Here is a 26,707-nt window from a genome sequence, read left to right on the forward strand (position 1 = left end):
TCGTCTCTAGAAAGAGACCTTCAACTTGTCCTCTCCATCTCTGGAAAGCAGCCAACGTGCTAGCTATTCTGCTGTTCTATCCGCCCGTGATCTGAGATTGACTGAACTGATTTCTTGGACTATTTCTGGGCTAGATTGCCAAACACTACTTTGCTTATAGATTAAGCCAGAAGAAGAGAAATTCCTTCTTCTTTTAATGCCTAGAAAATCATATAGCATATAGTCTCAAGATTTCAGCTTTCTGTATGAGTTGAACAGCGACTTGTATCGACTTTTCATTCCATGCAAAATCTAATATATATATATATATATATATATATATATATATATATATATATATATATAAGCATAAAGCAATCTTGTCCAAATATTTGGCGATTCTGTCCTGGTTATTGTTTTAAGTAAGCTGTACCGTATTTAGGATTCGTTTAGTATCATTATGGTTTTATTGTATTTCTCTTATATATTAGCTTTGGTTTCTTTTTTGGCCGGATAATTTTTTTTTTCTGCAAAAAAATGTTCAAATGTTGAAACTAGGTAAAAAATAATATAAAAAATCCGGTCATGACAAACCTGTAATCCTGATAATCAGAGCCGAGCAAACATGAGATATCTCGTCAAACACATGGCCCAAATCATGACATATAAATAATCCAATAATTCAATCAAATGTTGAAGGATAAAATTAAAAAATAAATTTTAATTAAACAAAAAGATTTTAAAGAATAGAAATTAAAAGAATGAGGATAAAAATTAAAATACAAAATAAATTTTATATTTAATTGAAGGGTGAAATTGAAAAAAAAATTAATTTAGTAAAATGACATTTTTTTAAAAAGAATTAGGATAAAAATTGACTTTAAAAATAAAAACATTGTTGTAATTAAAGGGGAAAATTAAAAAGAATAATAACTTTTATAAAAGGACAAAAAAACAATTAGAAATCAAAACAATGAAGATCAAATTAAAAAAAAAATATAATACCATCAATTTAAATTAAAAGATGAAATTAAAAACTACCAAATTTTTTACAAAAGAGCCAATGATAGAAAATAGAAATCTAAAGAATAAAGACCACATTGGAGGAATATAATATTTGGTAAATTGGGATGGAAGGATAAAATTGAAAACAAATAAAACTTCTACAAAAGATTCAAGATTAAAAAAAATTAGAAATCAAAAGAATAAAAACAAAAATTGAATTGCTAACAACCAAGAGGGCTGAGCTGTAATTTTTTGAGGAGAGAGAAGAAAGAAAAAGAAAAAGAAAAAGAAATGCTCATTGACTTCAAATCAGACCACCAACAGAGACACATACCACACTAATAGAAAGAGGACATGGTGACACTTTCAATAACATGACAGAAAGGTATTTTTGAATGTTGAGAGGCGTCACAAGCGCCGCTCGAAGGGCGTTGATACCTCCAACGCATACCCATCTTTTTTGTTTAGCCAAATATAAAATTACTCTTGAGCTGATTTTGTAATTATAAAAAAACTATTGTGAAAAGTTGAAAACGCCCCTTGACTTTTTGCTTATTTTTTTTTTATTTTAAGGGTATTTTTTTAGTTTCAATGTGTATTTTAATTGTTTATTTTTTTTTTATATTTTTGCAAATACCAAAGTTCTCCTCATCTGAAATTATAATAGCAAAAAAAATCATTGTGAAAATGTAAAAATATCCATTGACACCAGATTTAAATTTGTTTTGCTTTTAAAGAAATTTGAGTTATTTTATTGTATAATTAAAACAAAAATTTACTTATTCATTCTATTTGGTAATAACAATAAACTATGCAAAAAAAAAAAAAAAAAACTTCAATGCTATTAGATTGTGTTTTAAGTTTTTTAAGTAAAAAAGAAAAAACACTAGAAAGAATAAATCTACAGCACCTCTAGGTTCCTTTTCTTTTTGTCCCTCTTCATATATAAAAAGAGAAGACACTTGAAGTTACTTAAGAAGTAAGAGTCCCCTTACCAACTCTACCTTTTCAAATCGTGTACATGCATATCCTCCATTGGTGTCTGCTATTGTTTTTCAAAAGTATTCTTAGCTCAATCTTTTGTCCCTTTTACTCTTAATTTATTAAAATGTTGATATGCATAAAGTTGTTAAACCTTACCCATTTTATAACTCGAATAACATCAAAACTTAGTTTCTTTCTTTGTTTGTTTTTTTCTAAAAAGTTATAAAGATATTTTTTTTGATTTTTTTTAAAAATTAAATTGAATTTTAACCGAGTTAATCAGGATATGAGTGGACTCGTTAGATTACTCGAGTTAGCTTTTACTCTATTTTTTTAAAAACCAACCTGGACTAAGTTCTATATCAACTTGTATGGTCAGATAAAGTTTAATAAGATTGAAAAAAAATTAGTTTTTATGTTATTATTTTATTTTGAAATCATTACCATAGGATATATAAAAAAATTCTCATAAATATATTATTATGATTCTGAATGATTTATCTAAAATTTCTTTAATAAAAATCTAATCTTAAAATATAAAAACTAATCCAATAATACTATTAATATTAACATAACAATAAAGAGAGACTACGTCTCCTCTTTTACTAACATTCCTTAGCATAGATGCAATCAATACAAAAATAGCTAACAGTTTCCATTAAGAAATTGAGTATGTCATCATTAACGTAAAGTAACAAACTAGGACCATCTTATACTACACCTTTTGTATTTATTAGGCACTTTAATAACATATGAAGTTGAGTATACTAGGGTGGTTCCATGGTTGAAAAAATCCGGACCGGCTTGTTGTATTAATTCAGGACTTAATTGATCTAAAATTTAATCAACTCGAGATTAAAATTAGTTCGGGTTAAAGAAGAAATAAAAAAAACCCAACTAATCTAATCAAAAATCTAAATTGATCCACTAACCTAATTAATTTGGTCAAAACTTAGTTCTTAACCCCTTAACTCTTTTTTTTAAATTTTTTTATCAAAACAATATTATTTTAATTTTTTTTAATTCTTTTCTTTAAAACCCGAAACTTCAACCTTACCCTAATTAAATTTTACAAACTATGGGTGGTCCAAACCCATATCAGAAGAGTGGCTCTAGATTTTGCCCGTTACTTCTTGAATTCGTTGTGGTCAATTCAAGCCGAGCAAACAATATAATTATAGTATTTTTTTTCCTTTTACCATATATATATATATATATAAATCCTTTATTTTGTTCGTTGTATCTTTTTGACCTCTCCTTCGTCGACAAATAAAGTAAAAAAAAGAAAAAAAAAAGAAATAGGGTTCCTTTCTCATTTATTGAGCAAAGACAACATGGATGCTGCTTGTCTTTTAATATAGTTTTAGTTAGATTCATCCACACCTTACATAAAATAAACAAGGTACAAATCAAATGGTGACTGTGGTCATGACCAAAGAGCCAAAATGGGTTCTTAACTTGACCACAATGCGCAAGAGTTTGGTCTTTTTTTGACTTCCTGAGAGAGACACGTTTCCTTCACTTTTCACATTTGATCAAATTAATCCCTCTACTTTATATTTATCAAAGAAGCCCTTCTGCTTCAAATTAAAGAGTATTTGACAACTCCCATCCAATTATCCTCAACATTTTTCAATCACTTATAATCTTTAGTCAGTGTATGAGTTTGATAAAAGGGATCATATCATCATTATTTGCAAGTAAAAGGGTTGATTTGTTGTGATTTGAAAGAAAAAAGGACTCAATTTGACTAGCACATAAAATACAAGGACCATAAGAATCCTTAACCACATTCTCATTATGCAGCCACCTCCATTGTCATGCAGTCCCATCTACAAATAGCACCGTTTGGGTGTGTACAGGACCGAATAAGGTAGACAAAGAAAAAAGCTTGGAAGGAGTTGGTGTAATTTAATGAGTGGATTAAGTTGAAAAATAACCAAACTTCCTCCACTCAAACATGTGAGTATTTGACGAGGACTTGGTAGCTTATTTAAGTGTTTGACATGTGGGTTGATATTGTTGTTAAGAGATTTTTTCTGCTTTGAAAGTTACGAGGAGAACTTGGTTAAGAAATTTGAAATTCTAGAGGTGTGTTTTCAGGTGAGGTTCCTTACTAGGAGATACGTTTTCTTCTTCCTTTTTTTTGGATTTCGTGGACTGTAAAAAGACATGTTGCATAGGAAGAGTCTCAGCTTCTAGATAGAGATTTTTTCTTCTAATAATCAATATAAGAAGGCAGCTCCTGGAAGATTTGAATGGGCTAAGCTAGCTCCTGTCTTTCCTTGATTCAAGTCGTTGTAAGCAGCTGGGGTTGAAGCAGGATATATATTGCATACTTGAAGCTTTTGATCATATATGAGAAGTTTCTGCTGGAGGATTTTGGAGAATATTTGAAAACTTTTACAAGATTTTTGTTGAGATATTGAAGTACAGATTGAAGATATCTAGCTGTTGAAGGAGGGCTGTCTACTTGTTTTGGTAAGTTAACTGAATTGCTATGATCTAGTTTGCAGTGTATCTTTTCTTGGTCCCAAAATTCTGGTGGCATCTGCTTGCCCCAGTCATTAAAAAGGAAGGAGAGACTATCCCTTCTGCACCTTTTTTTGTATCCTTCTCTTCTGTTTCGAGATGATGTCTTCTCTGTTTCGAGATAATATTAGAGAAAATCTTTTTATATTTGTCTTTTCTGAGTTGAGATAGTACCTTTCATACATTAAATTTAGGAAAAATGCATGGAAACATAATCTTTGATTAAGCTTTTTGAGATTCTTGAGAAAGCAAATTGGTGATCTTGTAACTTCGAAGAGGTCCCATGTGCAGATTTGGTAGGTTACAAAATGTTCTTTACTTGCAAAGGAGTTTGTGCTCCATAAAACAAGTAGCTTTTGCAAAAGTTGTGCAACTATTTATGAAGCAGAAAACATCTTTCTCCATTCACACTTAAAGTAAATTGCACTTTTTTTGTTTAATTCTTTCTTTTTCCTCAAGGGAGATTATTAGTTTAATCTCCAGCTTCCTTAAAGCTTAACAAGTAATGCTAAAATGATCCATGCAAATTAAAGTTAAGCCACCCATCTTCTTCTTCTCTCTTGTTAGTCAGGTTCTGGTTGAAGTATTAAGAACTTGTTTGATGGGTTTTAGTTTTTCTGTCAAATTAGTTTGATGGGTTAGGTCAGTCCATTTCCTGGTGTGGTTCAAAAAGTACCATTAGGATTAGCATTGGGTTAGTTGGAAAATCATGGCTGCATCAATTCTGGTCAATCCAATTTTATGAGCAATATTTGTTTACTTTTCTACTGCTTGGTTGACAGGTTAGAGATGGGCTCCACACATGCCACCCTCTTGGTTGTTTCCTTGATTTTCTTGGTCATTTTAGGCTCAAATCTCATTGCAGGACAAACCTTCTCATCAAATTCTTCTGAGCCTGGTAAGTTTTCGAAGATTGAAGTTGCTCTTCAATCCGGAAATCCAAACTGGCCCATTTCCTTAGATGGAGAAAAGTACTTGGCCCTTAAGCTAATGATTTCTTGGTGTTGTTCTGGTTTTATCAGGTACAAATGTGCTTGCTGTAAACAATGTATCACAGACTGTGATGCAGCCAGATGATACTGTGAGGGTGGATCCACTAAAGGATCTCAAGAAATATAGAGGAGGATATGATATCAAAAACAAACATTATTGGAGTGTAATTCCCTCTTAATCTCTCTTTAAATTCATAATTATGTGAAATCATGATGCTCATGTAGGAAATCAGTGATGCCATCATAATTTTAGCATTTATTAATGTAATCTCATGTTGTATTTTTTGCAGTCAACCATGTTCACAGGAGTTCATGGATATGTCATTGGGGTAATCTGGCTTCTTGGTGGCATAGCATATGGAGGCTTTCTGCTTGCAACTGTCTTTTGTTGTAAAAATAGAAGGAATGAAAAGCTGAAGAAAAGATTACCTTGCCATAAGCAATGTTACCTCTGGCCTCTTCTCCTGGCTATATTTTTCACCATCTTAGCAATGTAAGTCACGCCACTTTTGCATTGCAAAATCCAAATAATATTAACTGATGCAAGACTAACAAATAGAAAACTATCTGCAGAACTGCATCTGGGCTAGTTCTTGGAGGGAATGCGAAGTTCCATTCGCGAGCAAAAACTGTTGTAGACATCATCATTGACACGGCAAACAATGCAACGAAAACCATGTACAACACAACAGGAGCAATGAAGGACATGAAAGAGAGTCTAGGAGCATCTAATCAAAGTGCTGCGGTTCAGGCGTCTAGCTTCCTTACCTCCACATCAGAGCAACTTGATGTTGAGGCTGCTGATATACAAAGACAAGCTAGGAAGAATAGGCGGTTGATCGATAAGGGTCTCAAGATTGTGTAAGTTTGTCTCTCCGATTGCAAATCATGTGTAACCATGTCCATTTGAGCTTCTCTAAAAGATAGTATATGATACTTGCTACAGGTATATAGTAACCACAGTGACAATTTCCTTGAACCTGGCTGCGCTAATTGCTCTTTCAGGTATTTCTCCCTATGTGTCCAACTCATTAGTCCTACTGCCTTTTCAATTTAGTTGATTGTTACAACTTTTGAGCCTCGTGAAATCAGAATGGAAAAGAAAAAACACTCCAAAATCCGGAAATTTATTATGATTCAGCATCTGAACATTCATTCATTATTATGATCATGTTGAATATATTTCTCATTTAAAGTTTGAATTCATTCTGTTGCAGTCTGTGGAACTCTGAGGTTACGGCGACCACTTAACATGTAAGTGAAATAAAGGATCCTTACATGGCTGAAGCCGAACTAGCACACTTCCTAAAAGAGAGAATTGACTGTCAAGTACTTTGGCTTATACAAATTCTTATGATTTGTTTCTCTTGCAGACTAATTGCAGTGTGTTGGATCCTGACTGTTCTATGCTGGATATTTTTTGGGCTGTATTTCTTCTTACAAAAGTAAGTCTTTAAGTTTTTTCCATTACCTCAATTTCTCTTTTTTTAAACAAAAGCTCATAAGAAATTGATTGAGGAGCTGAGGTTTCTGAGTACTTATTGAGGGAAAATCCACATGTTCTGCAGCTTTTCAAGAGATTCATGCACAGCTCTCGAAAGCTTTCAACAGAACCCTTACAATAACAGCTTGAGTTCAATCCTTCCCTGCGATCAATTGCTCTCTGCAAAACCAGTCTTATTTGATGTCAGTCAAGGGATCTACAGCCTTGTCAATCAGGTAGATTAGCAGGATGCTACATTTCATTTGCATTTTGTTTCTATCCGATCGAACCTCAGTCATTTTATCATGTGATTTACACTAATACCTTCTTCTGCTGAAACATCACAGGTGAATGCAAACTTATCGACCATACAAGGATTGCCTTATAAAGTGTGCAATCCCTTCTCAGCACCACCTGAATACCAATTCCAGCCCGATAAGTGCCCTTCTAACGCAATCCGAATCGGCGATATCCCACAGGTATGTCAAAGGGAAGATCAAAGAAATTTTGTAGCCTAAGATCTTGCTGTTCATGTTCGCCAACTGAATTGCTATTCCACAGGTGTTGAAGGTATTTACTTGTTCCAGTTTCGACAACGGAACATGTGCCAGCGGACAATTCATATCGCCTAATGATTATACAACAGTCGAGGCATACACAACATCCATTCAGAGCCTGCTAAATGTGTATCCTGAGATGGAAAATCTTGTAGAATGTCAAACAGTGAAGGACGCATTTTCTGAAATCCTTTTGTACCATTGCAAACCATTGAAGAGATACATTCGAATGGTGTGGACATCGCTGGTGTTTCTCTCTTTAGTCATGGTGTTTTTGGTTCTGATATGGGCAAAGTTGGCTCAGCATGAGCAAGAACACCATTCTTTAGATGGTTCTGTTAAGCCACATTCGTCTGTCGCAAAGGAACCGGACACTGGAACCAAAGATAGCTCAAACCATACTAGTCCAGTCTAGGATGTAGTAACATTATACCTAGGATACTAAATTAAATTCTGGAAGATCAATGGTGCAAGCCAGCTTCCAAGAACACAGGATCAAAAATCATGATATACGATACTGTACAGGTAGATTAGACACATACCATAAAGAAGTGGAGGTCAGAAATCAAGAGGGCTGCAGAGATTGATTTTGTCTCGGTAGGAAGATGGTCACAAAATTTTCAGGAGGAAAGTCATACAGATTTTTTCATTCATTTGATTGAATATCAGACCAAACCTTGGGGACCAACCCCACTATAGAATGTAACAAAATTTGTCAAGGCAATAATATTAAATTCCAATTTAATTCAGATTTCCCCTCCATATCTTTTACTTGTTATGTTATTTTTACTATTCATTCACCTTAAATTTACTTATGTTTTTTAAAGATAAGAGATTTTATAAATATAAATGAGATATAAAAATAATAATAGGATAATTTAAAAAATTATACTTAATATGATGAGTTGATTCTCAAAATTCATAACCATAAGCTTAACTTATCTCATGTTTTAATTTATACGAGTAAAAACATGAATTTTAGTAAATTTAATTAATTTGATTAGTTTTTTAATGATTTATTTGACCTGAAAATTCAATCAGTTAAATCAAATAATTTTTTTTTTTAAAATAATATTGCCACTAAAATGTACTCAAGCAACATAAATCATTTACTTACACAATTAAATAAACATTTTCCCATGCCATAAATAATTGAATTTCATTCCATCATTTTATTGGAAGTAAAGCTCGTGGACGACTTGTCGCTCCAACTTAAAAACCACGCGTAATCCATTTGGTAATAAACAAACTGTCGTCTGCCATTGCTCGGATAATCGCCGATTTGTCGTCGAAAGACAACTTGGAAATGCAAGCACTGCCTGTTAACCATGGAGAGGACTGAAACAGGTAAAGTAACAAGCCCAGTAGAGCTCAAAGATTGTATAGAAGAGTTAGTAAAGTTCACTCCTGGGGTTCAATTTAGGCCCCTCAAGGGAGTCCTCTTCTTACCTGCTCAAAGAAGATCAAAATGATCACCACCCCATTTCACATACTACTTCTGGTAAGAAAGTTTTGAACTTTATGCATTAGAAATGAACTTTTTTGATTGGTTGTTTCTGGTTCTTTTTCTTTTTGTGTTTGGTTTCTGGGAGAGTGGCATGCTTTGACTCATTTGGGCTAGTTTGTTGACTTTGGTTTTTGATGATATTATTGATGGTTGCTGAGAAATTCAATGATAAGAAAAGGATTGAGAAAGGAAAACAGATTTCTCCTTTTGAAGTTATAATTTTAATTGGTTTAATGTAGGGTTTTTTTTAAGTTGTATATACTTGCATTGGGATTTATTCCTTTGGCCATTGATTGGTTGCTGAGAATTTATAGAAAGAAAAAACATGAAAAGGAAATAGAGAGGGAGAGAAGGTTCGTGACTTTATTGTGCTTTGATTGTTGTTTTCTTAATTAATGTTAATTAAAAGACAATTTGATATTGCTTTATGTGCTAATTTTTCTTTTTTCAGTCATTGAGTTAAACTGTTGCAGATTGCTTGAGACAAGTTCCTCCACAGCCTCTATACAAGTGCCTAGCGATGGCATTGTATGATTCTGTAACCTGTGGAAAGGTGTCGCACCCGACATCGCGGCGGCCCACAAAAAATAATCTCTGATTATGAAAAAAGAACAGATATCTGGCATCTTGTTCTTTTAGGGGAAAAGGTCTTGTATAAGGAGTCGCCACCTAGTATTACGGTCACTAGGAACCCTAACTGGTCATCAGAGATTCTATAGCTCGGGATTGGTTACGTAAAAGGGAAGATATTATCACCCCTTAAACGTTCTGCCTGAGGCAGACTGCATTGCTGGTTTTGTCTTAAATTGCTAAACATTTATTCGTTTATGCTATGATGATTTGTTTATAATATTCCTGACTCTGGCGCCAGTGAATATTCGAACTCGAATAATTCCAACTCTGGCGTTGGTAAAAATTCGTAGCTACGAAAAATTAGATCAATATTTTTTATTCCCTACTCTAGCGCCAGTGAATAAATAAATAAAAATAAATTGATTTTTACGCATGCCCATATTTTTTTATTTTTCTAGCTAAATAAAATAAAATACACCGAATAAAAATAATATAAATTTAAACCGGTATTTTTATTCCTGACTCTGGCGTCAGTGAATAAACCAATAAATTTACATTATTTTTATCCATGCATACACATTTTTTATTTTTTCTACCTTTTTTACTTTTCTGTTTTTTTATTTTTTATTTTTTTGGGCTGGGCCCAGCTCAGCCCACATGGGCTGGGCTAGACCCAGCCCAGCCCAGCCGGTCACTGGCCCAAGCCGGTGACCAGGCTGGGCTGAGCAACACGCGTGCGCTAACGCACGCGTGTTGCTTCAGTGTGAAAGTGAATTAAAATTCACTTGCACAGAGCCAATGCTAATTAAATTAACAAAGAAGCAAAGGTTTGCTTACCTGGTGCTGGAGACCGAAGATGCTTACAGTGCTGATGGATCCTCGCCCGCTGCTTCCCTTTGTCTTCCTTCTGCGCTCACCTGCCTGCGTGTTCCTTTTGTTTTCTCAGCAACTTTTGAAGCTGAGAAGGTGATGAAGAGGCTGGCCTGCTGGGAATTTGTTTTGATTCTGGGTTTTCGTTGTTTGCAGGGACGAAGGCAATGGCAGAGCCAATACTCGTCTCTGTTTATTGCTGCTCTCTTGTTCTCTCTGTCTCTCTGTGTATTATTTCTTTCTCTGGATTTATGCTCTGTTTTTCCTCTGTTCTTTTCTCCGGTTTCTGGTTTTTCGTCTGGGTTTAGCTTCAGTTTTTTCCCCCCAGTTTTCCCCAGTTTTTTCTTCCCTGCCGTATGGCTTTTTCGTGTCCCCAGTGTTTCTTTTTTTTTCTCCCGTCCCCCCTTGTGATTCCTCCTCCGTTTTTCTTTCCTCTTGTCCCCCTCGCGAGGTTGCCTTTACCCGGGTTTTTATAGGGCTGGGAGATCGATCGGCGCTGTAACAGCCGGCAGTAATGGCGTGGGGCGCTCCATTCAATGGAGAAACGTCCCTGCGTTTAATGGCGGAGCCGCTGCAGAGGAAGAAAACGAGCGAACAGTCGCCTGCCCCAAAACGACTCCGTTTTCTAATTTCAAAGGCTGCTTTCAGTTTGGTTCTTGGAATTCTTGTAATTTTGCAATCAAGCCCCTGGTTAAAATGTAATTGGATCCTTGCATTTCCGCGCCATTTTCAAGCTAGTCCTTGGATTTTAATTTTTGCAATTTGGACCCAAACTTTGATATTTCTTCAATTAAGTCCTTGATTTCATTAATTAAATTAATTCAAAGCTCAATTAAGTCTCAAACTTATCAATTCTCCAATTAAAACCTTGATTGGATTAATTAAATTAATTTCAAGCTTAATTAAGTCTCAAACTTATCAATTCTCCAATTAAACCCTTAATTGGATTTAATTAGATTAATTTCAAAGTTTAATTAAACCCCAAAACTTCCAATCATGTTGCCCTTAACCCAAATTTTTAATTTATTCTTCATTTATTTTGTTTTTACTTGTTTTTTATCATTATTTTTTTTATCATCATTTTTTATCCTTTTCAGTAAATAAAATAATAATAATAATAAAAATAAAAATGGTCAAAAATTGGGTTATGACAGTTGCCCCCTCTTTATAATATTTACTATGCAAAGATATTGGAAAATTTCATTTTCCATTAGTTTTGTGTAGTAAATTTATAAAGAAAAGTAAATACAGAAAGAACCTTTGTTTTTTTTTTTTTTTTTTTGAAAACAGGAGATTGACATATGACTTTTACAGAGAGATGTTGAAATCAAGAAACAAGTAATTCAAACGATGACCCACTTTTTTTGTTTTTGTTTGTTTTTTGTTTTTGTTTTTTTTTTGTTTTTTTGGTTTTTTAAATGGATCAAATTGTTTTGGGCAACCTGCCCGATGATAAAAGAACGCGAAAAGGGTTTCGCGAGTGGTCTAATTGTTCCAGGCGACCTGCCCGATAGGAAGAATAAAACGCGAAAAGGGTTTCGCGAGTGGTCAAATTGTTCCAGGCGACCTGCCCGATGAAGAATAAAACGCGAAAAGGGTTTCGCGAGTGGTCAAATTGTTCCAGGCGACCTGCCCGATGAAGAATAAAACGCGAAAAGGGTTTCGCGAGTGGTCAAATTGTTCCAGGCGACCTGCCCGATAGGAAGAATAAAACGCGAAAAGGGTTTCGCGAGTGGTCAAATTGTTCCAGGCGACCTGCCCGATAAAGAATAAAACGCGAAAAGGGTTTCGCGAGTGGTCAAATTGTTCCAGGCGACCTGCCCGATAAGAATAAAACGCGAAAAGGGTTTCGCGAGTGGTCTAATTGTTCCAGGCGACCTGCCCGATAGGAAGAATAAAACGCGAAAAGGGTTTCGCGAGTGGTCAAATTGTTCCAGGTGACCTGCCCGATGAAGAATAAAACGCGAAAAGGGTTTCGCGAGTGGTCAAATTGTTCCAGGCGACCTGCCCGATAGGAAGAATAAAACGCGAAAAGGGTTTCGCGAGTGGTCTAATTGTTCCAGGCGACCTGCCCGATAGGAAGAATAAAATGCGAAAAGGGTTTCGCGAGTGGTCAAATTGTTCCAGGCGACCTGCCCGATAGGAAGAATAAAACGCGAAAAGGGTTTCGCGAGTGGTCAAATTGTTCCAGGCGACCTGCCCGATAGGAAGAATAAAACGCGAAAAGGGTTTCGCGAGTGGTCAAATTGTTCCAGGCGACCTGCCCGATGAAGAATAAAACGAGGAAATTGTTTTTTTTTGGACAAATACAAATGAAAGGGTCTCATTGTAATGGGTGACCTACCCAAGTAAAAAAAGAAAAAGGAAAATGAGGGCTCGAAGGCGCGCTCGAAAGGAAGCGAGGGCTCACAAGTGTGCTTGAGAAAATGCGAGGGCTCAAAGGCGCGCTCGAAGGGAAACGAGGACTCAAAGGCGCACTCGACAAGAAGCGAGGGCTCACAGGCGTGCTTGAGGAAATGCGAGGGCTCAAAGGCGCGCTCGAAGGGAAATGAGGACTCAAAGGCGCACTCGACAGGAAGCGAGGGCTCACAGGCGTGCTTGAGAAAATGCGAGGGCTCAAAGGCACGCTCGAAAGGAAGCGGGGGCTCAAAGGCGCGCTTGAGAAAATGCGAGGGCTCAAAGGCGCGCTCGAAGAGAAACGAGGGCTCAAAGGCGCGCTCGACAAGAAGCGAGGGCTCAAAGGCTCGCTTGAAAGAGGTGAGGGCTTGAAGGCGCACTCAAAAGAGAGGTAGGGTTAGGAAACGCACTACCTTGGATGGTCAAGTGCTTAAAGGCGTACTTGAAAGGAGATGAAGGCTCGAAGGCGCCCTAAAAATGATGATCGAAGGCTCGAAGGCGCGATTAAAGAAGGTGGAAAAACACAGAGATTTTTCAGTTGGCCTAATTCTCATGGGCGGCCTGCCCAGGTTGAAAAATTTTCAAAAATGAAAAATTTTCAAAAGCAATTTCAATCTTTGGCCATTTCAAAGTTGGCCTTCCACTTGATGGATTTCGTTGGAATTTTCTGTAATGAAATTTGCAAAACTCATTGTTCAATGTCTCAAAGATGATATGCATGCATCTTTACCTGATTTGAAATATAGGCCCCCATTTCTTATTAGTCTTCTTATTGCTTGATTGATGAGGACTTGCTACCTCTGATTTGGGTCCTCCTTGTCGTTTGGCTTCTAGCCCACTCGAATTGGCCCATGTAAGTCTATTTCCAGATTTGTTTGCATAACTCAACCTTTGTGATGCCCATCGTGTCCCACTTGCTTGCTAGAGATTTTCTGTAGAGGATCGTTCCTTACTCCTTGTCTCACTGCTAGAAACATTCGGTGTAACTTGCTGAAAGGATCAAACTGTCTTTCGTAAACCAAAATGCCCCCTTGTCTGGTTGAAGGAAATTACCATCTCATTTTCTAGAATTTTTCCTTCTAAACACAATGTTGCCCCCTTGTATTGGTCATTGCCCCTAAGTGTGCTCTGTCAGCTATTTAGACAAATAATGGTTTTAAAAGGCTCTTCTCTCATTTCTCTTCTTTTCAGTTTGGTGAAGGAATATGGGTCTAGAATGAATCTTGAAATCTTGATCTTGCATTTTGAAAACAAAAATTATTTCGATGTGAATCTGAAACAATTTGCTTTTGAAATCTTGCAACTCCTTGGTCATTTTCTTTCTTGTAAAAGAGATTATGTGCTCTTGTGTTTGGCAATGAGGTCTTCGGTGAAAATACTTCATGAGGTGACATTTTGTTTCAAAGTGAAGGGCTCGAGAAAAAGCTCGAGGTTTTGTATGAGTAAAATTTTGTCTCTTTTTAAACATTCATTTTTAACAGCATGAATAATAATGAGTAGTTTACTCTTGATGTCATGAATCTTATGAAAAAGTATTCTTTGCATTTTGAGAGCATTGTTTATTGTTCTAGGTTTGCTTGCTTGATTAGAAAGGACTTCTATAGGGACGTAACGTAGGCTGTGGTTCTTGGTTATGAAAGAAAAGGATTCATAAGGCTCAAAGAGTATTTCAGGGTTTCAAAGACTAAGGATCACTATCAACAGTTTGACTATTGATGTCATTCATTTTATTTTATTTTTTGCCGCTCTTCTTTGATTTGTTGCTTCTTTTTTTTTTTATTGCTTTGCTAGGGCATACTCACTTTATCTTGGATGTCACCTTTTCTAGTGATTTGGGCATGCCCCCTAACATTTGAGTTTCTTGAGCTTTTATGCCTTTTTGGCCTTCTCACGGCATTTTCTCTTTTCCTATTGAAATTTTCTCTTGCCCCCCAGCGTGGGGTGTGATCCTAGTCGGGATTTTTTTTTCATGAAAGAAAAATTATTCAGGCTCAAAAAAAGATCGCAAGGGATGTACTTATTTCAGAACGTGAAAGGAATAACAAAGATGGCCTTTCCTCATTTCAAGCGCAAGCAGCTATGATCAATAAACTTTGACCTCGTCAAGTGTGATGGTTTGATCTTTGCAAAGATGCATTTCAATGGGTCATGAGCAACGAGTTCACTACATACCATTATTCATACATTTAAAAACACATGATTCAAGAGTCATGGGGTAAGGGTTATTCATTTCTTTTCTTTTTTTTTATTTACTCACCTCAATGATAGAGTTGCTTGATTCACTTGTCATTATACAAGTAGAATGTTAAAAATATAGTTTTTGAATAAACATCAAATTATTTTCGGAATCAAAATGCAAGATCAATTTTTTTCAAAACTCCAATAGGGAAACTGATTTTGGTAAAAGAGATGAATTGCGTCTATGAGATCGCGCAAGGCTTCAAAGATGTGTTTGTGAGTCTTTATAAGAAAACTCTCTCAGAAAAATGAATAAAGCTTAATCGTAAACACGATTGAATGACAAACTCATTATTTTCATTGAAACTTTGGAAAATAAGTTCAACAACAAAGAACTTATGACAACATCTTGGGCTATGAATACTGGCATGATAACATATAAAGGGGCTAAACATTTAGCAATCATTAATTGGAATTTCTGGAATCATTCAATCATTCATTCTCCTCGACAAAGGCATCTTTTCAACACTTAGTTGCAGTCACATGCAGACCATTCTCGACCTACTATCACCATAGCTTTATCTCCAAAACAGTTGATATCTGGGAGTCGGTGCGAAGAAATTAACTATAGGAATGGTAAGTGTCTTGGCAACCCCCTTCATTGTCCTTTCCTTTTTCGATGAAACCGTTCTTTTCAGTCGGATCAGCAATTTTACCTAACACAATGGCTTGTTCAATCCTCTCAGCTATAATAATCAGGTCAGTAAAATGTTGTGCAGAGCTTCTAACCAAGAATTCAAAGTATGGAGATTTAAAGGTGTTGGAAAATAAATTGATCATCTCTTTTTCCAACATGGGAGGATTAACTTGTGCAGCTACCTCACTCCATCTCCGGGCGTATTCTCTTATGGACTCCTTGTTGTTCTTCTCCATAGCTTGCAAGCTTAAACGATCAGGGCCCACGTCTATATTGAACTTATATTGCCTCATGAAGGCATCAACTAAGTCCTTCCATTTTTTAACCTTGGTATTGTCCAACCGCATATACCAAGTGAGGGCAGCGTCACTCAAGCTGTCTTGGAAGAAATGAATCAGCAATTTCTCATCATCCACCACCTCAGCCATTTTGTTGCAGTATGCTTTGAGATGAGTTATAGGGCATTGAGTTCCCGTATATTTAATGAATTCTGGCACCCTAAACTTCTTAGGAATGACTATGTTAGGTACCAAACACATATTGACAGCTTTCACCAGGTCACACAAATGGTCTCCCTCAACTGCCCTTATCCTTTCTTCTAAGGCAGTCCATTTTTCCAAGTCCTCTTCTTTCACCATCTTACCCTTTTGAGATTCTTTCTCGCTAGAATCGATGGTAAACGACATTCTCCTGGGGTATGTTGGCTGGAAATGTATAGCTTGTTGAAATTCAGATGACACCTTATTTGCCCCCAGATTTTGTGGATCAAAATGAGTTACATGCATATCTTCAGGCTGAGCTATAAGTGTTGTTTTTCCAGATTTATCTCTCAAGGCCTGCTCGAGTAGACTAGTAAGCCTGATGACTTCTTCTTTAAGATTGTCCACCTCTTTTTGATGTTGGGCTTCCAACTGAGCTTTTTCTTCGTTTTCCATTTGTCTTTTTCTCGAACGAGTGTTATAAATGGGTTTCAATGGGGAACCTATATTTCAACCTGCTAAATGTAAATCATGCAATTATGCGAAAATGCTGAAGCAATTAGAAAAAATGCGTATGAAATGCGGACTCGCCCTTCACGGGACGACAACCTAATAGGAAGATCCTAATTGTTGAGTGCATCAAAGGGTTGGTCATTATCTAGTTTCAAAAGGGTCTCTCGCATGCTCAGTGATCGTCCATGAAAGGTCGATATGAGGCTTACAAGTAGTGTGAAAATAGAGGCCCTGAGTAATATCAGTTTGGCATATCAACCACTTCCAAGTAAACAATCAAGCGAGAGTTGGATGGTTTCACGAGTCTTACCCAGGCTAAAGCCATTGGGGTACCGTTACTCCCCCACTTATCCTAGTTTGTAAAGTGTGTGCTTCCAAAGTGATGCATGACAACATAAATAAGGATGCATGTTAAAGCAGTAAATGCAGGAAAAATAAACAAATAAACACAATAACAAGAAAAATAGCAATAATAAGACAAAAGACAAAGCTTAATCCTAAGTCCCCAGTGGAGTCGCCATTCTGTCGCACCCGACATCGCGGCGGCCCACAAAAAATAATCTCTGATTATGAAAAAAGAACAGATATCTGGCATCTTGTTCTTTTAGGGGAAAAGGTCTTGTATAAGGAGTCGCCACCTAGTATTACGGTCACTAGGAACCCTAACTGGTCATCAGAGATTCTATAGCTCGGGATTGGTTACGTAAAAGGGAAGATATTATCACCCCTTAAACGTTCTGCCTGAGGCAGACTGCATTGCTGGTTTTGTCTTAAATTGCTAAACATTTATTCGTTTATGCTATGATGATTTGTTTATAATATTCCTGACTCTGGCGCCAGTGAATATTCGAACTCGAATAATTCCAACTCTGGCGTTGGTAAAAATTCGTAGCTACGAAAAATTAGATCAATATTTTTTATTCCCTACTCTAGCGCCAGTGAATAAATAAATAAAAATAAATTGATTTTTACGCATGCCCATATTTTTTTATTTTTCTAGCTAAATAAAATAAAATACACCGAATAAAAATAATATAAATTTAAACCGGTATTTTTATTCCTGACTCTGGCGTCAGTGAATAAACCAATAAATTTACATTATTTTTATCCATGCATACACATTTTTTATTTTTTCTACCTTTTTTACTTTTCTGTTTTTTTATTTTTTATTTTTTTGGGCTGGGCCCAGCTCAGCCCACATGGGCTGGGCTAGACCCAGCCCAGCCCAGCCGGTCACTGGCCCAAGCCGGTGACCAGGCTGGGCTGAGCAACACGCGTGCGCTAACGCACGCGTGTTGCTTCAGTGTGAAAGTGAATTAAAATTCACTTGCACAGAGCCAATGCTAATTAAATTAACAAAGAAGCAAAGGTTTGCTTACCTGGTGCTGGAGACCGAAGATGCTTACAGTGCTGATGGATCCTCGCCCGCTGCTTCCCTTTGTCTTCCTTCTGCGCTCACCTGCCTGCGTGTTCCTTTTGTTTTCTCAGCAACTTTTGAAGCTGAGAAGGTGATGAAGAGGCTGGCCTGCTGGGAATTTGTTTTGATTCTGGGTTTTCGTTGTTTGCAGGGACGAAGGCAATGGCAGAGCCAATACTCGTCTCTGTTTATTGCTGCTCTCTTGTTCTCTCTGTCTCTCTGTGTATTATTTCTTTCTCTGGATTTATGCTCTGTTTTTCCTCTGTTCTTTTCTCCGGTTTCTGGTTTTTCGTCTGGGTTTAGCTTCAGTTTTTTCCCCCCAGTTTTCCCCAGTTTTTTCTTCCCTGCCGTATGGCTTTTTCGTGTCCCCAGTGTTTCTTTTTTTTTCTCCCGTCCCCCCTTGTGATTCCTCCTCCGTTTTTCTTTCCTCTTGTCCCCCTCGCGAGGTTGCCTTTACCCGGGTTTTTATAGGGCTGGGAGATCGATCGGCGCTGTAACAGCCGGCAGTAATGGCGTGGGGCGCTCCATTCAATGGAGAAACGTCCCTGCGTTTAATGGCGGAGCCGCTGCAGAGGAAGAAAACGAGCGAACAGTCGCCTGCCCCAAAACGACTCCGTTTTCTAATTTCAAAGGCTGCTTTCAGTTTGGTTCTTGGAATTCTTGTAATTTTGCAATCAAGCCCCTGGTTAAAATGTAATTGGATCCTTGCATTTCCGCGCCATTTTCAAGCTAGTCCTTGGATTTTAATTTTTGCAATTTGGACCCAAACTTTGATATTTCTTCAATTAAGTCCTTGATTTCATTAATTAAATTAATTCAAAGCTCAATTAAGTCTCAAACTTATCAATTCTCCAATTAAAACCTTGATTGGATTAATTAAATTAATTTCAAGCTTAATTAAGTCTCAAACTTATCAATTCTCCAATTAAACCCTTAATTGGATTTAATTAGATTAATTTCAAAGTTTAATTAAACCCCAAAACTTCCAATCATGTTGCCCTTAACCCAAATTTTTAATTTATTCTTCATTTATTTTGTTTTTACTTGTTTTTTATCATTATTTTTTTTATCATCATTTTTTATCCTTTTCAGTAAATAAAATAATAATAATAATAAAAATAAAAATGGTCAAAAATTGGGTTATGACAAAAGGCATCTAAGAAAAAGGACTTGGCGGATGAAGACAGTGAGTCCAAACAGAGAAGAGAATGGAATGATTTGGTTCTGAATGAAGGAACTGAATTGGTAAATATATGTTTTTTGTGGTGCTAGTTTTTGCTTTCTATTGGTATCTTCACAATTCTTAACTGATTGTTTCAAGTTTTATGATCATAAATAATTGTTGAATCCTATCAGATATTAAAGACTGTAAACTTTGAACTTCATGTTCAGGAGCCTTTCTTCACATAACTGAAAGGTACAGGCTGTTTTCTTGCTTATAATTTCTGTACCTTACTATGAATGACATTCACCTTCTATGTTGTATCCTTGTCATTTCTGGGGTACTTAAAATTAGATTCAGTTAAAGGCCAATTATGGTGATTTGGTACTTTTTGTAGATGGCTGAAAACAATTGAAGGGAGGTGTGCTGTAGGCGACTATAATCGGTAGAGTTGATGTCTGTTTACTTTTATGTAGTTGGTACACATTTCTTTCTGGTGCAATTTAGGTTTCTTGTTTGACGCCTTGAAAAGTCCTTCCCGGAGTAAACACCATAGCTGAAGGTAACAACCTTCACTTTACTGGAAAAAACAACTCGTTTTGGAAGGGCTAAGATAGTTTTTTTTTTTTAAATATGTGGGCCAAAATAAATGCCTTTATGCTTAGTGTCTATAGCTCCGTGTCTCATTTTCATATCTTTATACCTCAAGTTTATATCTTGGTATTTTATGTTAATACCTTATGGTTCAAATTTATATTTAGTCCAATAATGCTGTCTTTTCAGGGGTTAGAGTTTACTGAAAGTTTTACACAGAAGAGAAGGAAAGATCCAATGGAGTCCTTGCTATTTGTGCTGCAAAATCAGCTGCCCCGTCCTACATTTCTCTAGCTACAATATCCTCCCTGTGAGTCTTCTCACTCCTTGGCCCGTAATGTTCATGCATAGTTGTCGAGGCATAAAGATTTTCTCTTCTCAATGGGCCATAAACAAAGGGAGTGGTGGAAATATTTCGCTCAATGGGCCATAAACAAAGGGAGTCGTGGAAATATTTTGCTCAATGGGCCATAAACAAAGGGAGTAGTGGAAATATTTTGAAACGGTCAAAGACAATCAAAACTGAGCAGAACAAAGGAGATTTGCATTCTTGGTTCTTGATTACTTTTCTCAAGTTTTTCTCATTGAAACATATGCTAAAAAGGGGTACAGCTTCTTTGAGATAGCTTAGTGATGAGTGAAATAGGCTTCAAATTTACTGTCGGGTTTATGTTACACATTTCAGTAAGCCACTGAACTTGTCCTAACCTTATTATTTCAACATCTGTTCCAAGGTGTTGGGTCAAGGAGGTCTTGAAAGCCTTTTGGGTCTGCCACATCTTCCATGTAAATTAAGAGAGATGCTTCCCCAGACAAAATCAACTAGTTTCTCAACATCTGCATTTACCCCTCTGATTTCTAAGCCAAATACATGATTATGACTTGCTATGAATTTCTTGCATTTTAACTTTAAATGAGAAAGAAATGCTGCAGCTGGTTTCAGAACACTTCCATAACTGAATGTAGACAGCTATGTCTGTTCTTTTTTATTCTGAATTGGAACAGTCATACTAGATTGCTACAATTTTGTTCATGTTGATGTCTACTTATGAAAGCAAAAAACTAGCTCTAAATTGTTGCGATACTCTAAGTGAACCGAACCTCAGATTGATGAACTATTGCATGAATTGCAGTTCCAGTGTCCAGTCTTATGTAGCTTTCCTTTCCATGTTTATAAAGAAGTTGATGGCAGGAGGTTTTGAACAATCAGATATGGATTTGTTGCAACTAGACTATGTAGATAGTCTAATAGATAATTTTATGGATCAGATAGACATGCCAAAACTGAAAAAAAGATTTGGTTATGCAAGAGAATCAGTCTGACAAGAAAGATCATAATTTTTTATCTGATAATAGGATCACTTTGCTAGCTCATTTCAAGAAGGCTTTCAAATTAGGCATTGAAAATGCTGTTTTATTCATTTTTGTTTTTTTATTGTTTAATCTTGAATATTCATTTTTGTTTTATTTCTTGTTTAGGGATTCTAATTTTCTTTCGAAGGAATGAATGCTAATTTAGTTTTCCAAGACATGCATCCTGATCCATGATTATTCCACAGCACCATACTTCTTCAGCAGCCATAGCTCAATTTTGTTCTTCTTAAAGCAACAAAAATAGATAGGTTTTTGAATCTCCTATATTCATATATCCATTTCAATTGTTGGAAACAAGATCAAGGAGATTGATCTAAATTAATTAAACAAATCCCTGTTACCAATACCTTATTTGTAATTCATCAACCTCCATTTTAAACATAGGTCTGATTTTGATTTGATCAAACTTGAGTGAGATTTGATTGGGTCATTATTAAGAATTTTTTTTTTTAAATATTGTTCAAATTAAACAGCATTATTTTATTTTATTTTTTAATTTAAAATAATACTTCAGGATAAATCCGAATTGATTTGATGACCTATTAGTTGACCCAGCAATCTAATGGTCTAGGTTTAAGAAGGTGTTTGTGAGTGTAGTAGTAATTGTTTTTCAAAGTATTTTTTTGTTCAAAAATATATTAAAATAATATATATTTTTTTATTTTTAAAATTTGTTTTTGACACATAAAAAATACATAATTTTTTTTTTGAATTTTAGCCGATGGACTGTAATCCCAAATGGGATCAAGCCAAGATCCTAAGTTGGATATGAAAATTATGATCAATTCCATTAAAACTTTTTAAACTAGGATTGCCAATGAACTCTCCTAAAATAAATAAGTAAATAAGTAAAAAACGAGGACTGCTGTAGCTCACAGCATTCAATCTGCAAGTTAACGTTTGCACGATAAGGTAACATTTTAATATCATAGCCATGCCTACCAGTATTAAATTAAGAGAAAAGAAATAATGTGACTTGCAATTTAATTAGTTAAATTTTGAGTTTATTTTTTAAAAAACATTAGTTTAAGTACTATAAATCTCAGTGTCACTAAAAATTTATATGATCATTAACTTTAAAGTTTTAAAAAATTAATCAAAGTGCATACAAACTGGTCTGAACATCTATAATTTAAAAAAAATAATTAGAAAAAAGATTAAGTATTTATTGGTGGTTCAATCAACGCATAAATGCTGCATGATGGACCAACTTAACTGCATTTTTTTTTTCAAGTACAAATAACTGATAAACTTAAAAAAAATATGTTTAAATTTATAAATTTCATAAGAAAAATATTTTTAATTTATAAAGTTATTTAACATATTTGATGAAAAATAATCAACTCACGACTTCTTCTGACTATTTCAACTGCCACTACTCTGTCACCAGTATGATGAAACCAGCCTAGAGAAACCACGGCAGAAGGCAGCAGCAGAAATCAGGAGGAAACAACCGCAATGAATCGACAGTAGGAGGAAGTTTCTAGCAGTAGGCTGGTGCTGACGTGGAAGTGGAATTACAGCTGATGTAAGTCAGCATTCTGACGTGGGTTCCATGCAGCAACTAGGTAGTATTGAAGGAGTATCTAAAGGAGAAATGTGTAGTAGAATTACTGTTGAAGACGGCAGCTCAAATCGAACAGAACTGCGAACAATCATGTAGTTGCCGCTTCAATAGTAATCTAGAGCTTTGACCAGCTCTGAAAAAGAAAAAAAATCAGGATTACGGTTGGCAAAGATAGTATCTTTCAGAATTGGAATTCAGCTGCAACCTCGGTTTAAAGAAATCATGAAAGATAGAATCTTTTTAATTTGATATTTAAAACCTTTTAAAATAAATATTTAAATTTTATTATTTATAACATATATAAGTATATATTTATATGAATTATTTATTAATTTTTTCATGTAAAATATTAAAACTCCAAACATTTTTTTTAAATTTTTTCAAGTTAACCCTATAACCCAAAACTCAATTTCTTAACAAAGTCAACTCCCGAAGCCTAGTTTAATAACTAGTTGCTATTATTATTATCTTTATCATTTTTATATCATCACCGTAAAAGCTATCGCTAATATTACCACAACAATTCATCATCATTTGACTTTCGTCATAATTTTTTACTTATTTATTTACCAGAAATTATAAAATTTATTAGATGAAAAATATTTTATGTTATATTAGCAAAATATTTACCCAGACCAAACTCCCCTTGAAATATAAAAAATGTTTCATAAGGCCCACAATTTGCTGGTATCTTATATATTGGATCTTTTAATTAGTGTTGTTAAAAAAAATAAAAATTACAACCATCATGAATTATTGAAACATCAAGTAGTGCCCAGAAAATAAAATAAAATAAAGACATTAAACAGAGAGCCTTACCTTTTTGTCCTTAACCAACAGGTCATTTCTCAATTATATTCCACACGATAAAAAGATTGATTGGGTCTCTAATATTTAAAGCATTTCACAACTGGGTCCTTCCAGGCACATTTTACGCAGCAAAATGATGCTATTTTTGAAAAATTATTTTACATTAAAAAAAAAAGCTAAAAGGGATAAGTTAAATACTGTATATACACTCACAATTTCCTGTAAATTCACAATGTAAATTGACCATTTTGCCACCGTCACAAAAAAACATTTAGCTTTGTTATAGAAGGGTAATTTAGTCTTTTCCTTTTGGGGTACAAATAGACACTGTGGTTAGCTCATATTTTTATTACACATTAAAATTATTAAATTGCCTTTAAATATTACGGAGCATTTTTCTCTATTTATGCAGAGCTTATGATTTTGGTAGGTTTGTTTTTGTTCTTTTACTATTTATAGTCATACGAGTATAGTTTATCTAAAATGTTTTTAATTTAAAAGGCATTTTAGGAAATTAATATAAAAGTTATTTGAAATATAAGATATTAAAGTAAAACCATAAAATTAGTTAAATTGAGATTAATCTACGGTAGGATAATTTGAAGTTAAATTACACGGATACACAAAGCAAGCCATATATTGCATGAATTCACCAACATATTATCCTGTTGTCTCATGGAAGTGTTGAGCATCTTGCTTGAAATTCAAATCAATGGATCCTTTTCTTTTCCATGAAGAGTATAAGCAATGAATATCTCTCTCTCTATGACTTGCAAACATACCTACATTCAAACCATTAAAATTAACCAAACGGTGAAATTAAAAATTCAATATTCAATGCCAAGATTATAAATAATAATTAATGATGAAATTAAAAAAAAAATCAATATTCAATATCAAGATTGTTGCTTACATCATTTAGTTCAGGGGCGGAGACAGGCAAGGAAATTGTTTTTCCAGCTCTTTTCTTAACAATATTTATATTTTTAGCTTAAATAATAAAACAACTGAAATTTTAACCCTTTTTAATTTTATTTTCTGGTTTCGTCCCTGATTTAGATGTTTGTAAAAATTGAATGTGTTGACAAAATATTTTTTAGTTTATTTTTTTTTTGAAAAAAAAAAACACCACAAATGATGAACGTTACTTATTTCTAGCCAAAGACAGCTAATCATTCAATCCAATTAATTGTCCACCGTTGTATCCAATTTTTTTTTTTTTTTGGTGGTGATTAATGAGTCTTTGTAAATCAATTCTAGATAAAAGAGAAAATGAACGTGAAAATGGCAGATCACACAAGAAAACACTTGAGCTGGCGATGAACTGACGACTTGCATGTTTTCGTCGATCCCGTTTTCTTTAAAGAGGGAAATTAAAAAAAAAAAGTTAAGCAGATGGAAAAAACGTCAACTACTTAATATGAATATAGAGGCACATCACATATTAATTAACATTGCTACAGTTTATAAGAATTAAAATATAAAAATAATATTTTTTTTAAAATCATTTTATGATACTGTGTACATGTGCACATATATTTTTGTATATATGAATATATAAAATATATATCAATACTAATATTTAAAATAAATATCTCTAATTAAAAGGGAGATAGCCACATAGAATCTCAGGTTAACCAAGTTGCAACACCAATTTTAACTTTGGTTGAAAGGAATTATGAAATAGGATTTTAGGTTGACTGAGCTGCACATAAACTTTGATTCTGGTTAAAGGGGATCGTCAGATGGGATCTCGGGCTAACCTAACCACACATAGATTTTTTTTGTTCTGGTTAAAGAGGATTGTTAGATAGGACTTAGGTTAACCCCACCACAAACACAGATTTCTTTGATTCTGGTTAAAGGAGATCACTGGATGAGATCTCAGGTTGACCGAGCCACCAACATTATCTTGGCTTTGGTTAAAGGGAGTTGCCAGATAAGATTTCAAGTTGACCGAGCTATACAGAGACTTTGGTTCTAGTTAAATGAGATCGCCAGATGGAATCTCAGGTTGACCGAGCCACCAGTATTATCTTAGCATTGGAAGAAAAAGTGAGAAGAATCATACCATTAAGAAATTCTCAAAAGAAAGAAAAAAGTTTAAACCCTTCTATCAGGAATAATATTTTTTAGGTTATGATTAAAGGGAATTGCCATATGAGATTTCATATTAACCCAGACAAAGACAAAATTTAGAGGATCACTAGATCGGGATCTCAGAATAACCAAGTTGTACATAGTTTTGATTGAGATTGCTGCAAAGACAAAGTTTCAGATCAACTTAGCTAAAGGTTTTGATAATATCAGTTTCAGAAGAACATTTTGTTTATCATTACAAACTTACTCTACAAAGCACTTGACAAGTCTTTGCTCCGTAAGTATTGTTGTACCCAACATCGCGGCGACCTTAAAAATAAATCAATAAAAAGAATAGATTTCTGACATCTTGTTCTTAAAATGGGAAAGGTCTGGTTTAAATAGTCGCCACCTAATATTATGGTCACTAGAAACCTTAACTGGTTTACATAGATTCTATGATACGAGACTAATTACGTAAAATGAAAGATATTATCACCCCTTAAATGTCCTGCTTAAGGCAGACTGCATTGTTGGTTTTGTCTTAAATTGCTAAAAGTTCATTGGGTTATGCTATGATGGTTTGCTTGTAATATCCCTGATTTTGGCGTCAGTGAATATTCAACTACGAATACTTCCAACTCTGGCGTTTGGTAAATATTATGTAGCAAAAAAAAAAAAAAAAAATAGTATTCCTGACTCTAGCATTAGTAAATAAACCAATAAGATGAATTTATATCTATGCTTGCATTTTTTTTTTTATAAAAAATATATCATACTCCATATTTGCATTTCACAATAAAAATCCACATATTAATTACACACTGAAATACTAAAAAAAAATGTGCAGCCTATTTAAAAGGATCCACATATTAATTACATACTAAAAAAAAGTTCCTCCTCCGTTTGTTTTTCTCTGGTTTGTGTTTTTCCCCCCGCTCTCTCTCTCGATCTCTCT

At 34.9% G+C, this 26,707-nt stretch overlaps 1 protein-coding gene and 1 long non-coding RNA gene across 5 annotated transcripts; both read left to right on the forward strand.

The window, feature by feature from the left end:
* The first annotated feature begins 3,828 nt into the window (after positions 1 to 3,828).
* Positions 3,829 to 8,281, forward strand: LOC18106850 (uncharacterized). 2 transcript variants are annotated; one of them, XM_024588684.2, is made up of 11 exons: positions 3,829 to 4,449; positions 5,283 to 5,398; positions 5,523 to 5,656; positions 5,783 to 5,985; positions 6,066 to 6,353; positions 6,439 to 6,497; positions 6,710 to 6,746; positions 6,866 to 6,937; positions 7,061 to 7,211; positions 7,323 to 7,454; positions 7,537 to 8,281. In XM_024588684.2, exons 2-11 carry the CDS (start codon positions 5,290 to 5,292, stop codon positions 7,945 to 7,947), a joined length of 1,596 nt encoding a protein of 531 aa, XP_024444452.2. In that variant the 5' UTR covers positions 3,829 to 4,449; positions 5,283 to 5,289; the 3' UTR covers positions 7,948 to 8,281. The 2 variants fall into 2 exon arrangements, with proteins under 2 accessions (XP_024444452.2, XP_024444453.2); XM_024588685.2 differs by lacking the exon at positions 3,829 to 4,449 and adding an exon at positions 4,913 to 5,194.
* Positions 8,282 to 8,774: 493 nt separating this feature from the next.
* LOC18106851 (uncharacterized) lies at positions 8,775 to 20,952 on the forward strand. Of its 3 annotated transcripts, none has more exons than XR_008057701.1 (6): positions 8,775 to 9,033; positions 9,491 to 9,592; positions 19,316 to 19,408; positions 19,520 to 19,580; positions 19,723 to 19,887; positions 20,109 to 20,952. It is a non-coding gene; the product is annotated as an uncharacterized LOC18106851 (long non-coding RNA). The 3 variants fall into 3 exon arrangements; XR_008057702.1 differs by having other exon boundaries at positions 8,776 to 9,033; positions 19,556 to 19,580; XR_008057703.1 differs by lacking the exon at positions 19,520 to 19,580 and having other exon boundaries at positions 8,776 to 9,033.
* Positions 20,953 to 26,707: the final 5,755 nt, after the last annotated feature.

The sequence above is a fragment of the Populus trichocarpa genome, chromosome 17 (genome assembly GCF_000002775.5).
Source record: "Populus trichocarpa isolate Nisqually-1 chromosome 17, P.trichocarpa_v4.1, whole genome shotgun sequence".
NCBI classification, from domain to species: Eukaryota; Viridiplantae; Streptophyta; class Magnoliopsida; order Malpighiales; family Salicaceae; genus Populus; species Populus trichocarpa.

What these genes read in the sequence shown, in the direction of transcription:
- LOC18106850 (XM_024588684.2), top strand. Translation starts at nt 5,290, where the DNA reads ATGGGCTCCACACATGCCACCCTCTTGGTTGTTTCCTTGATTTTCTTG. An exon ending in AAAACAAACATTATTGGAGT is followed by an intron (nt 5,657 to 5,782) that starts GTAATTCCCTCT and finishes TATTTTTTGCAG; the next exon opens with TCAACCATGTTCACAGGAGT. An exon ending in TTTTTCACCATCTTAGCAAT is followed by an intron (nt 5,986 to 6,065) that starts GTAAGTCACGCC and finishes AACTATCTGCAG; the next exon opens with AACTGCATCTGGGCTAGTTC.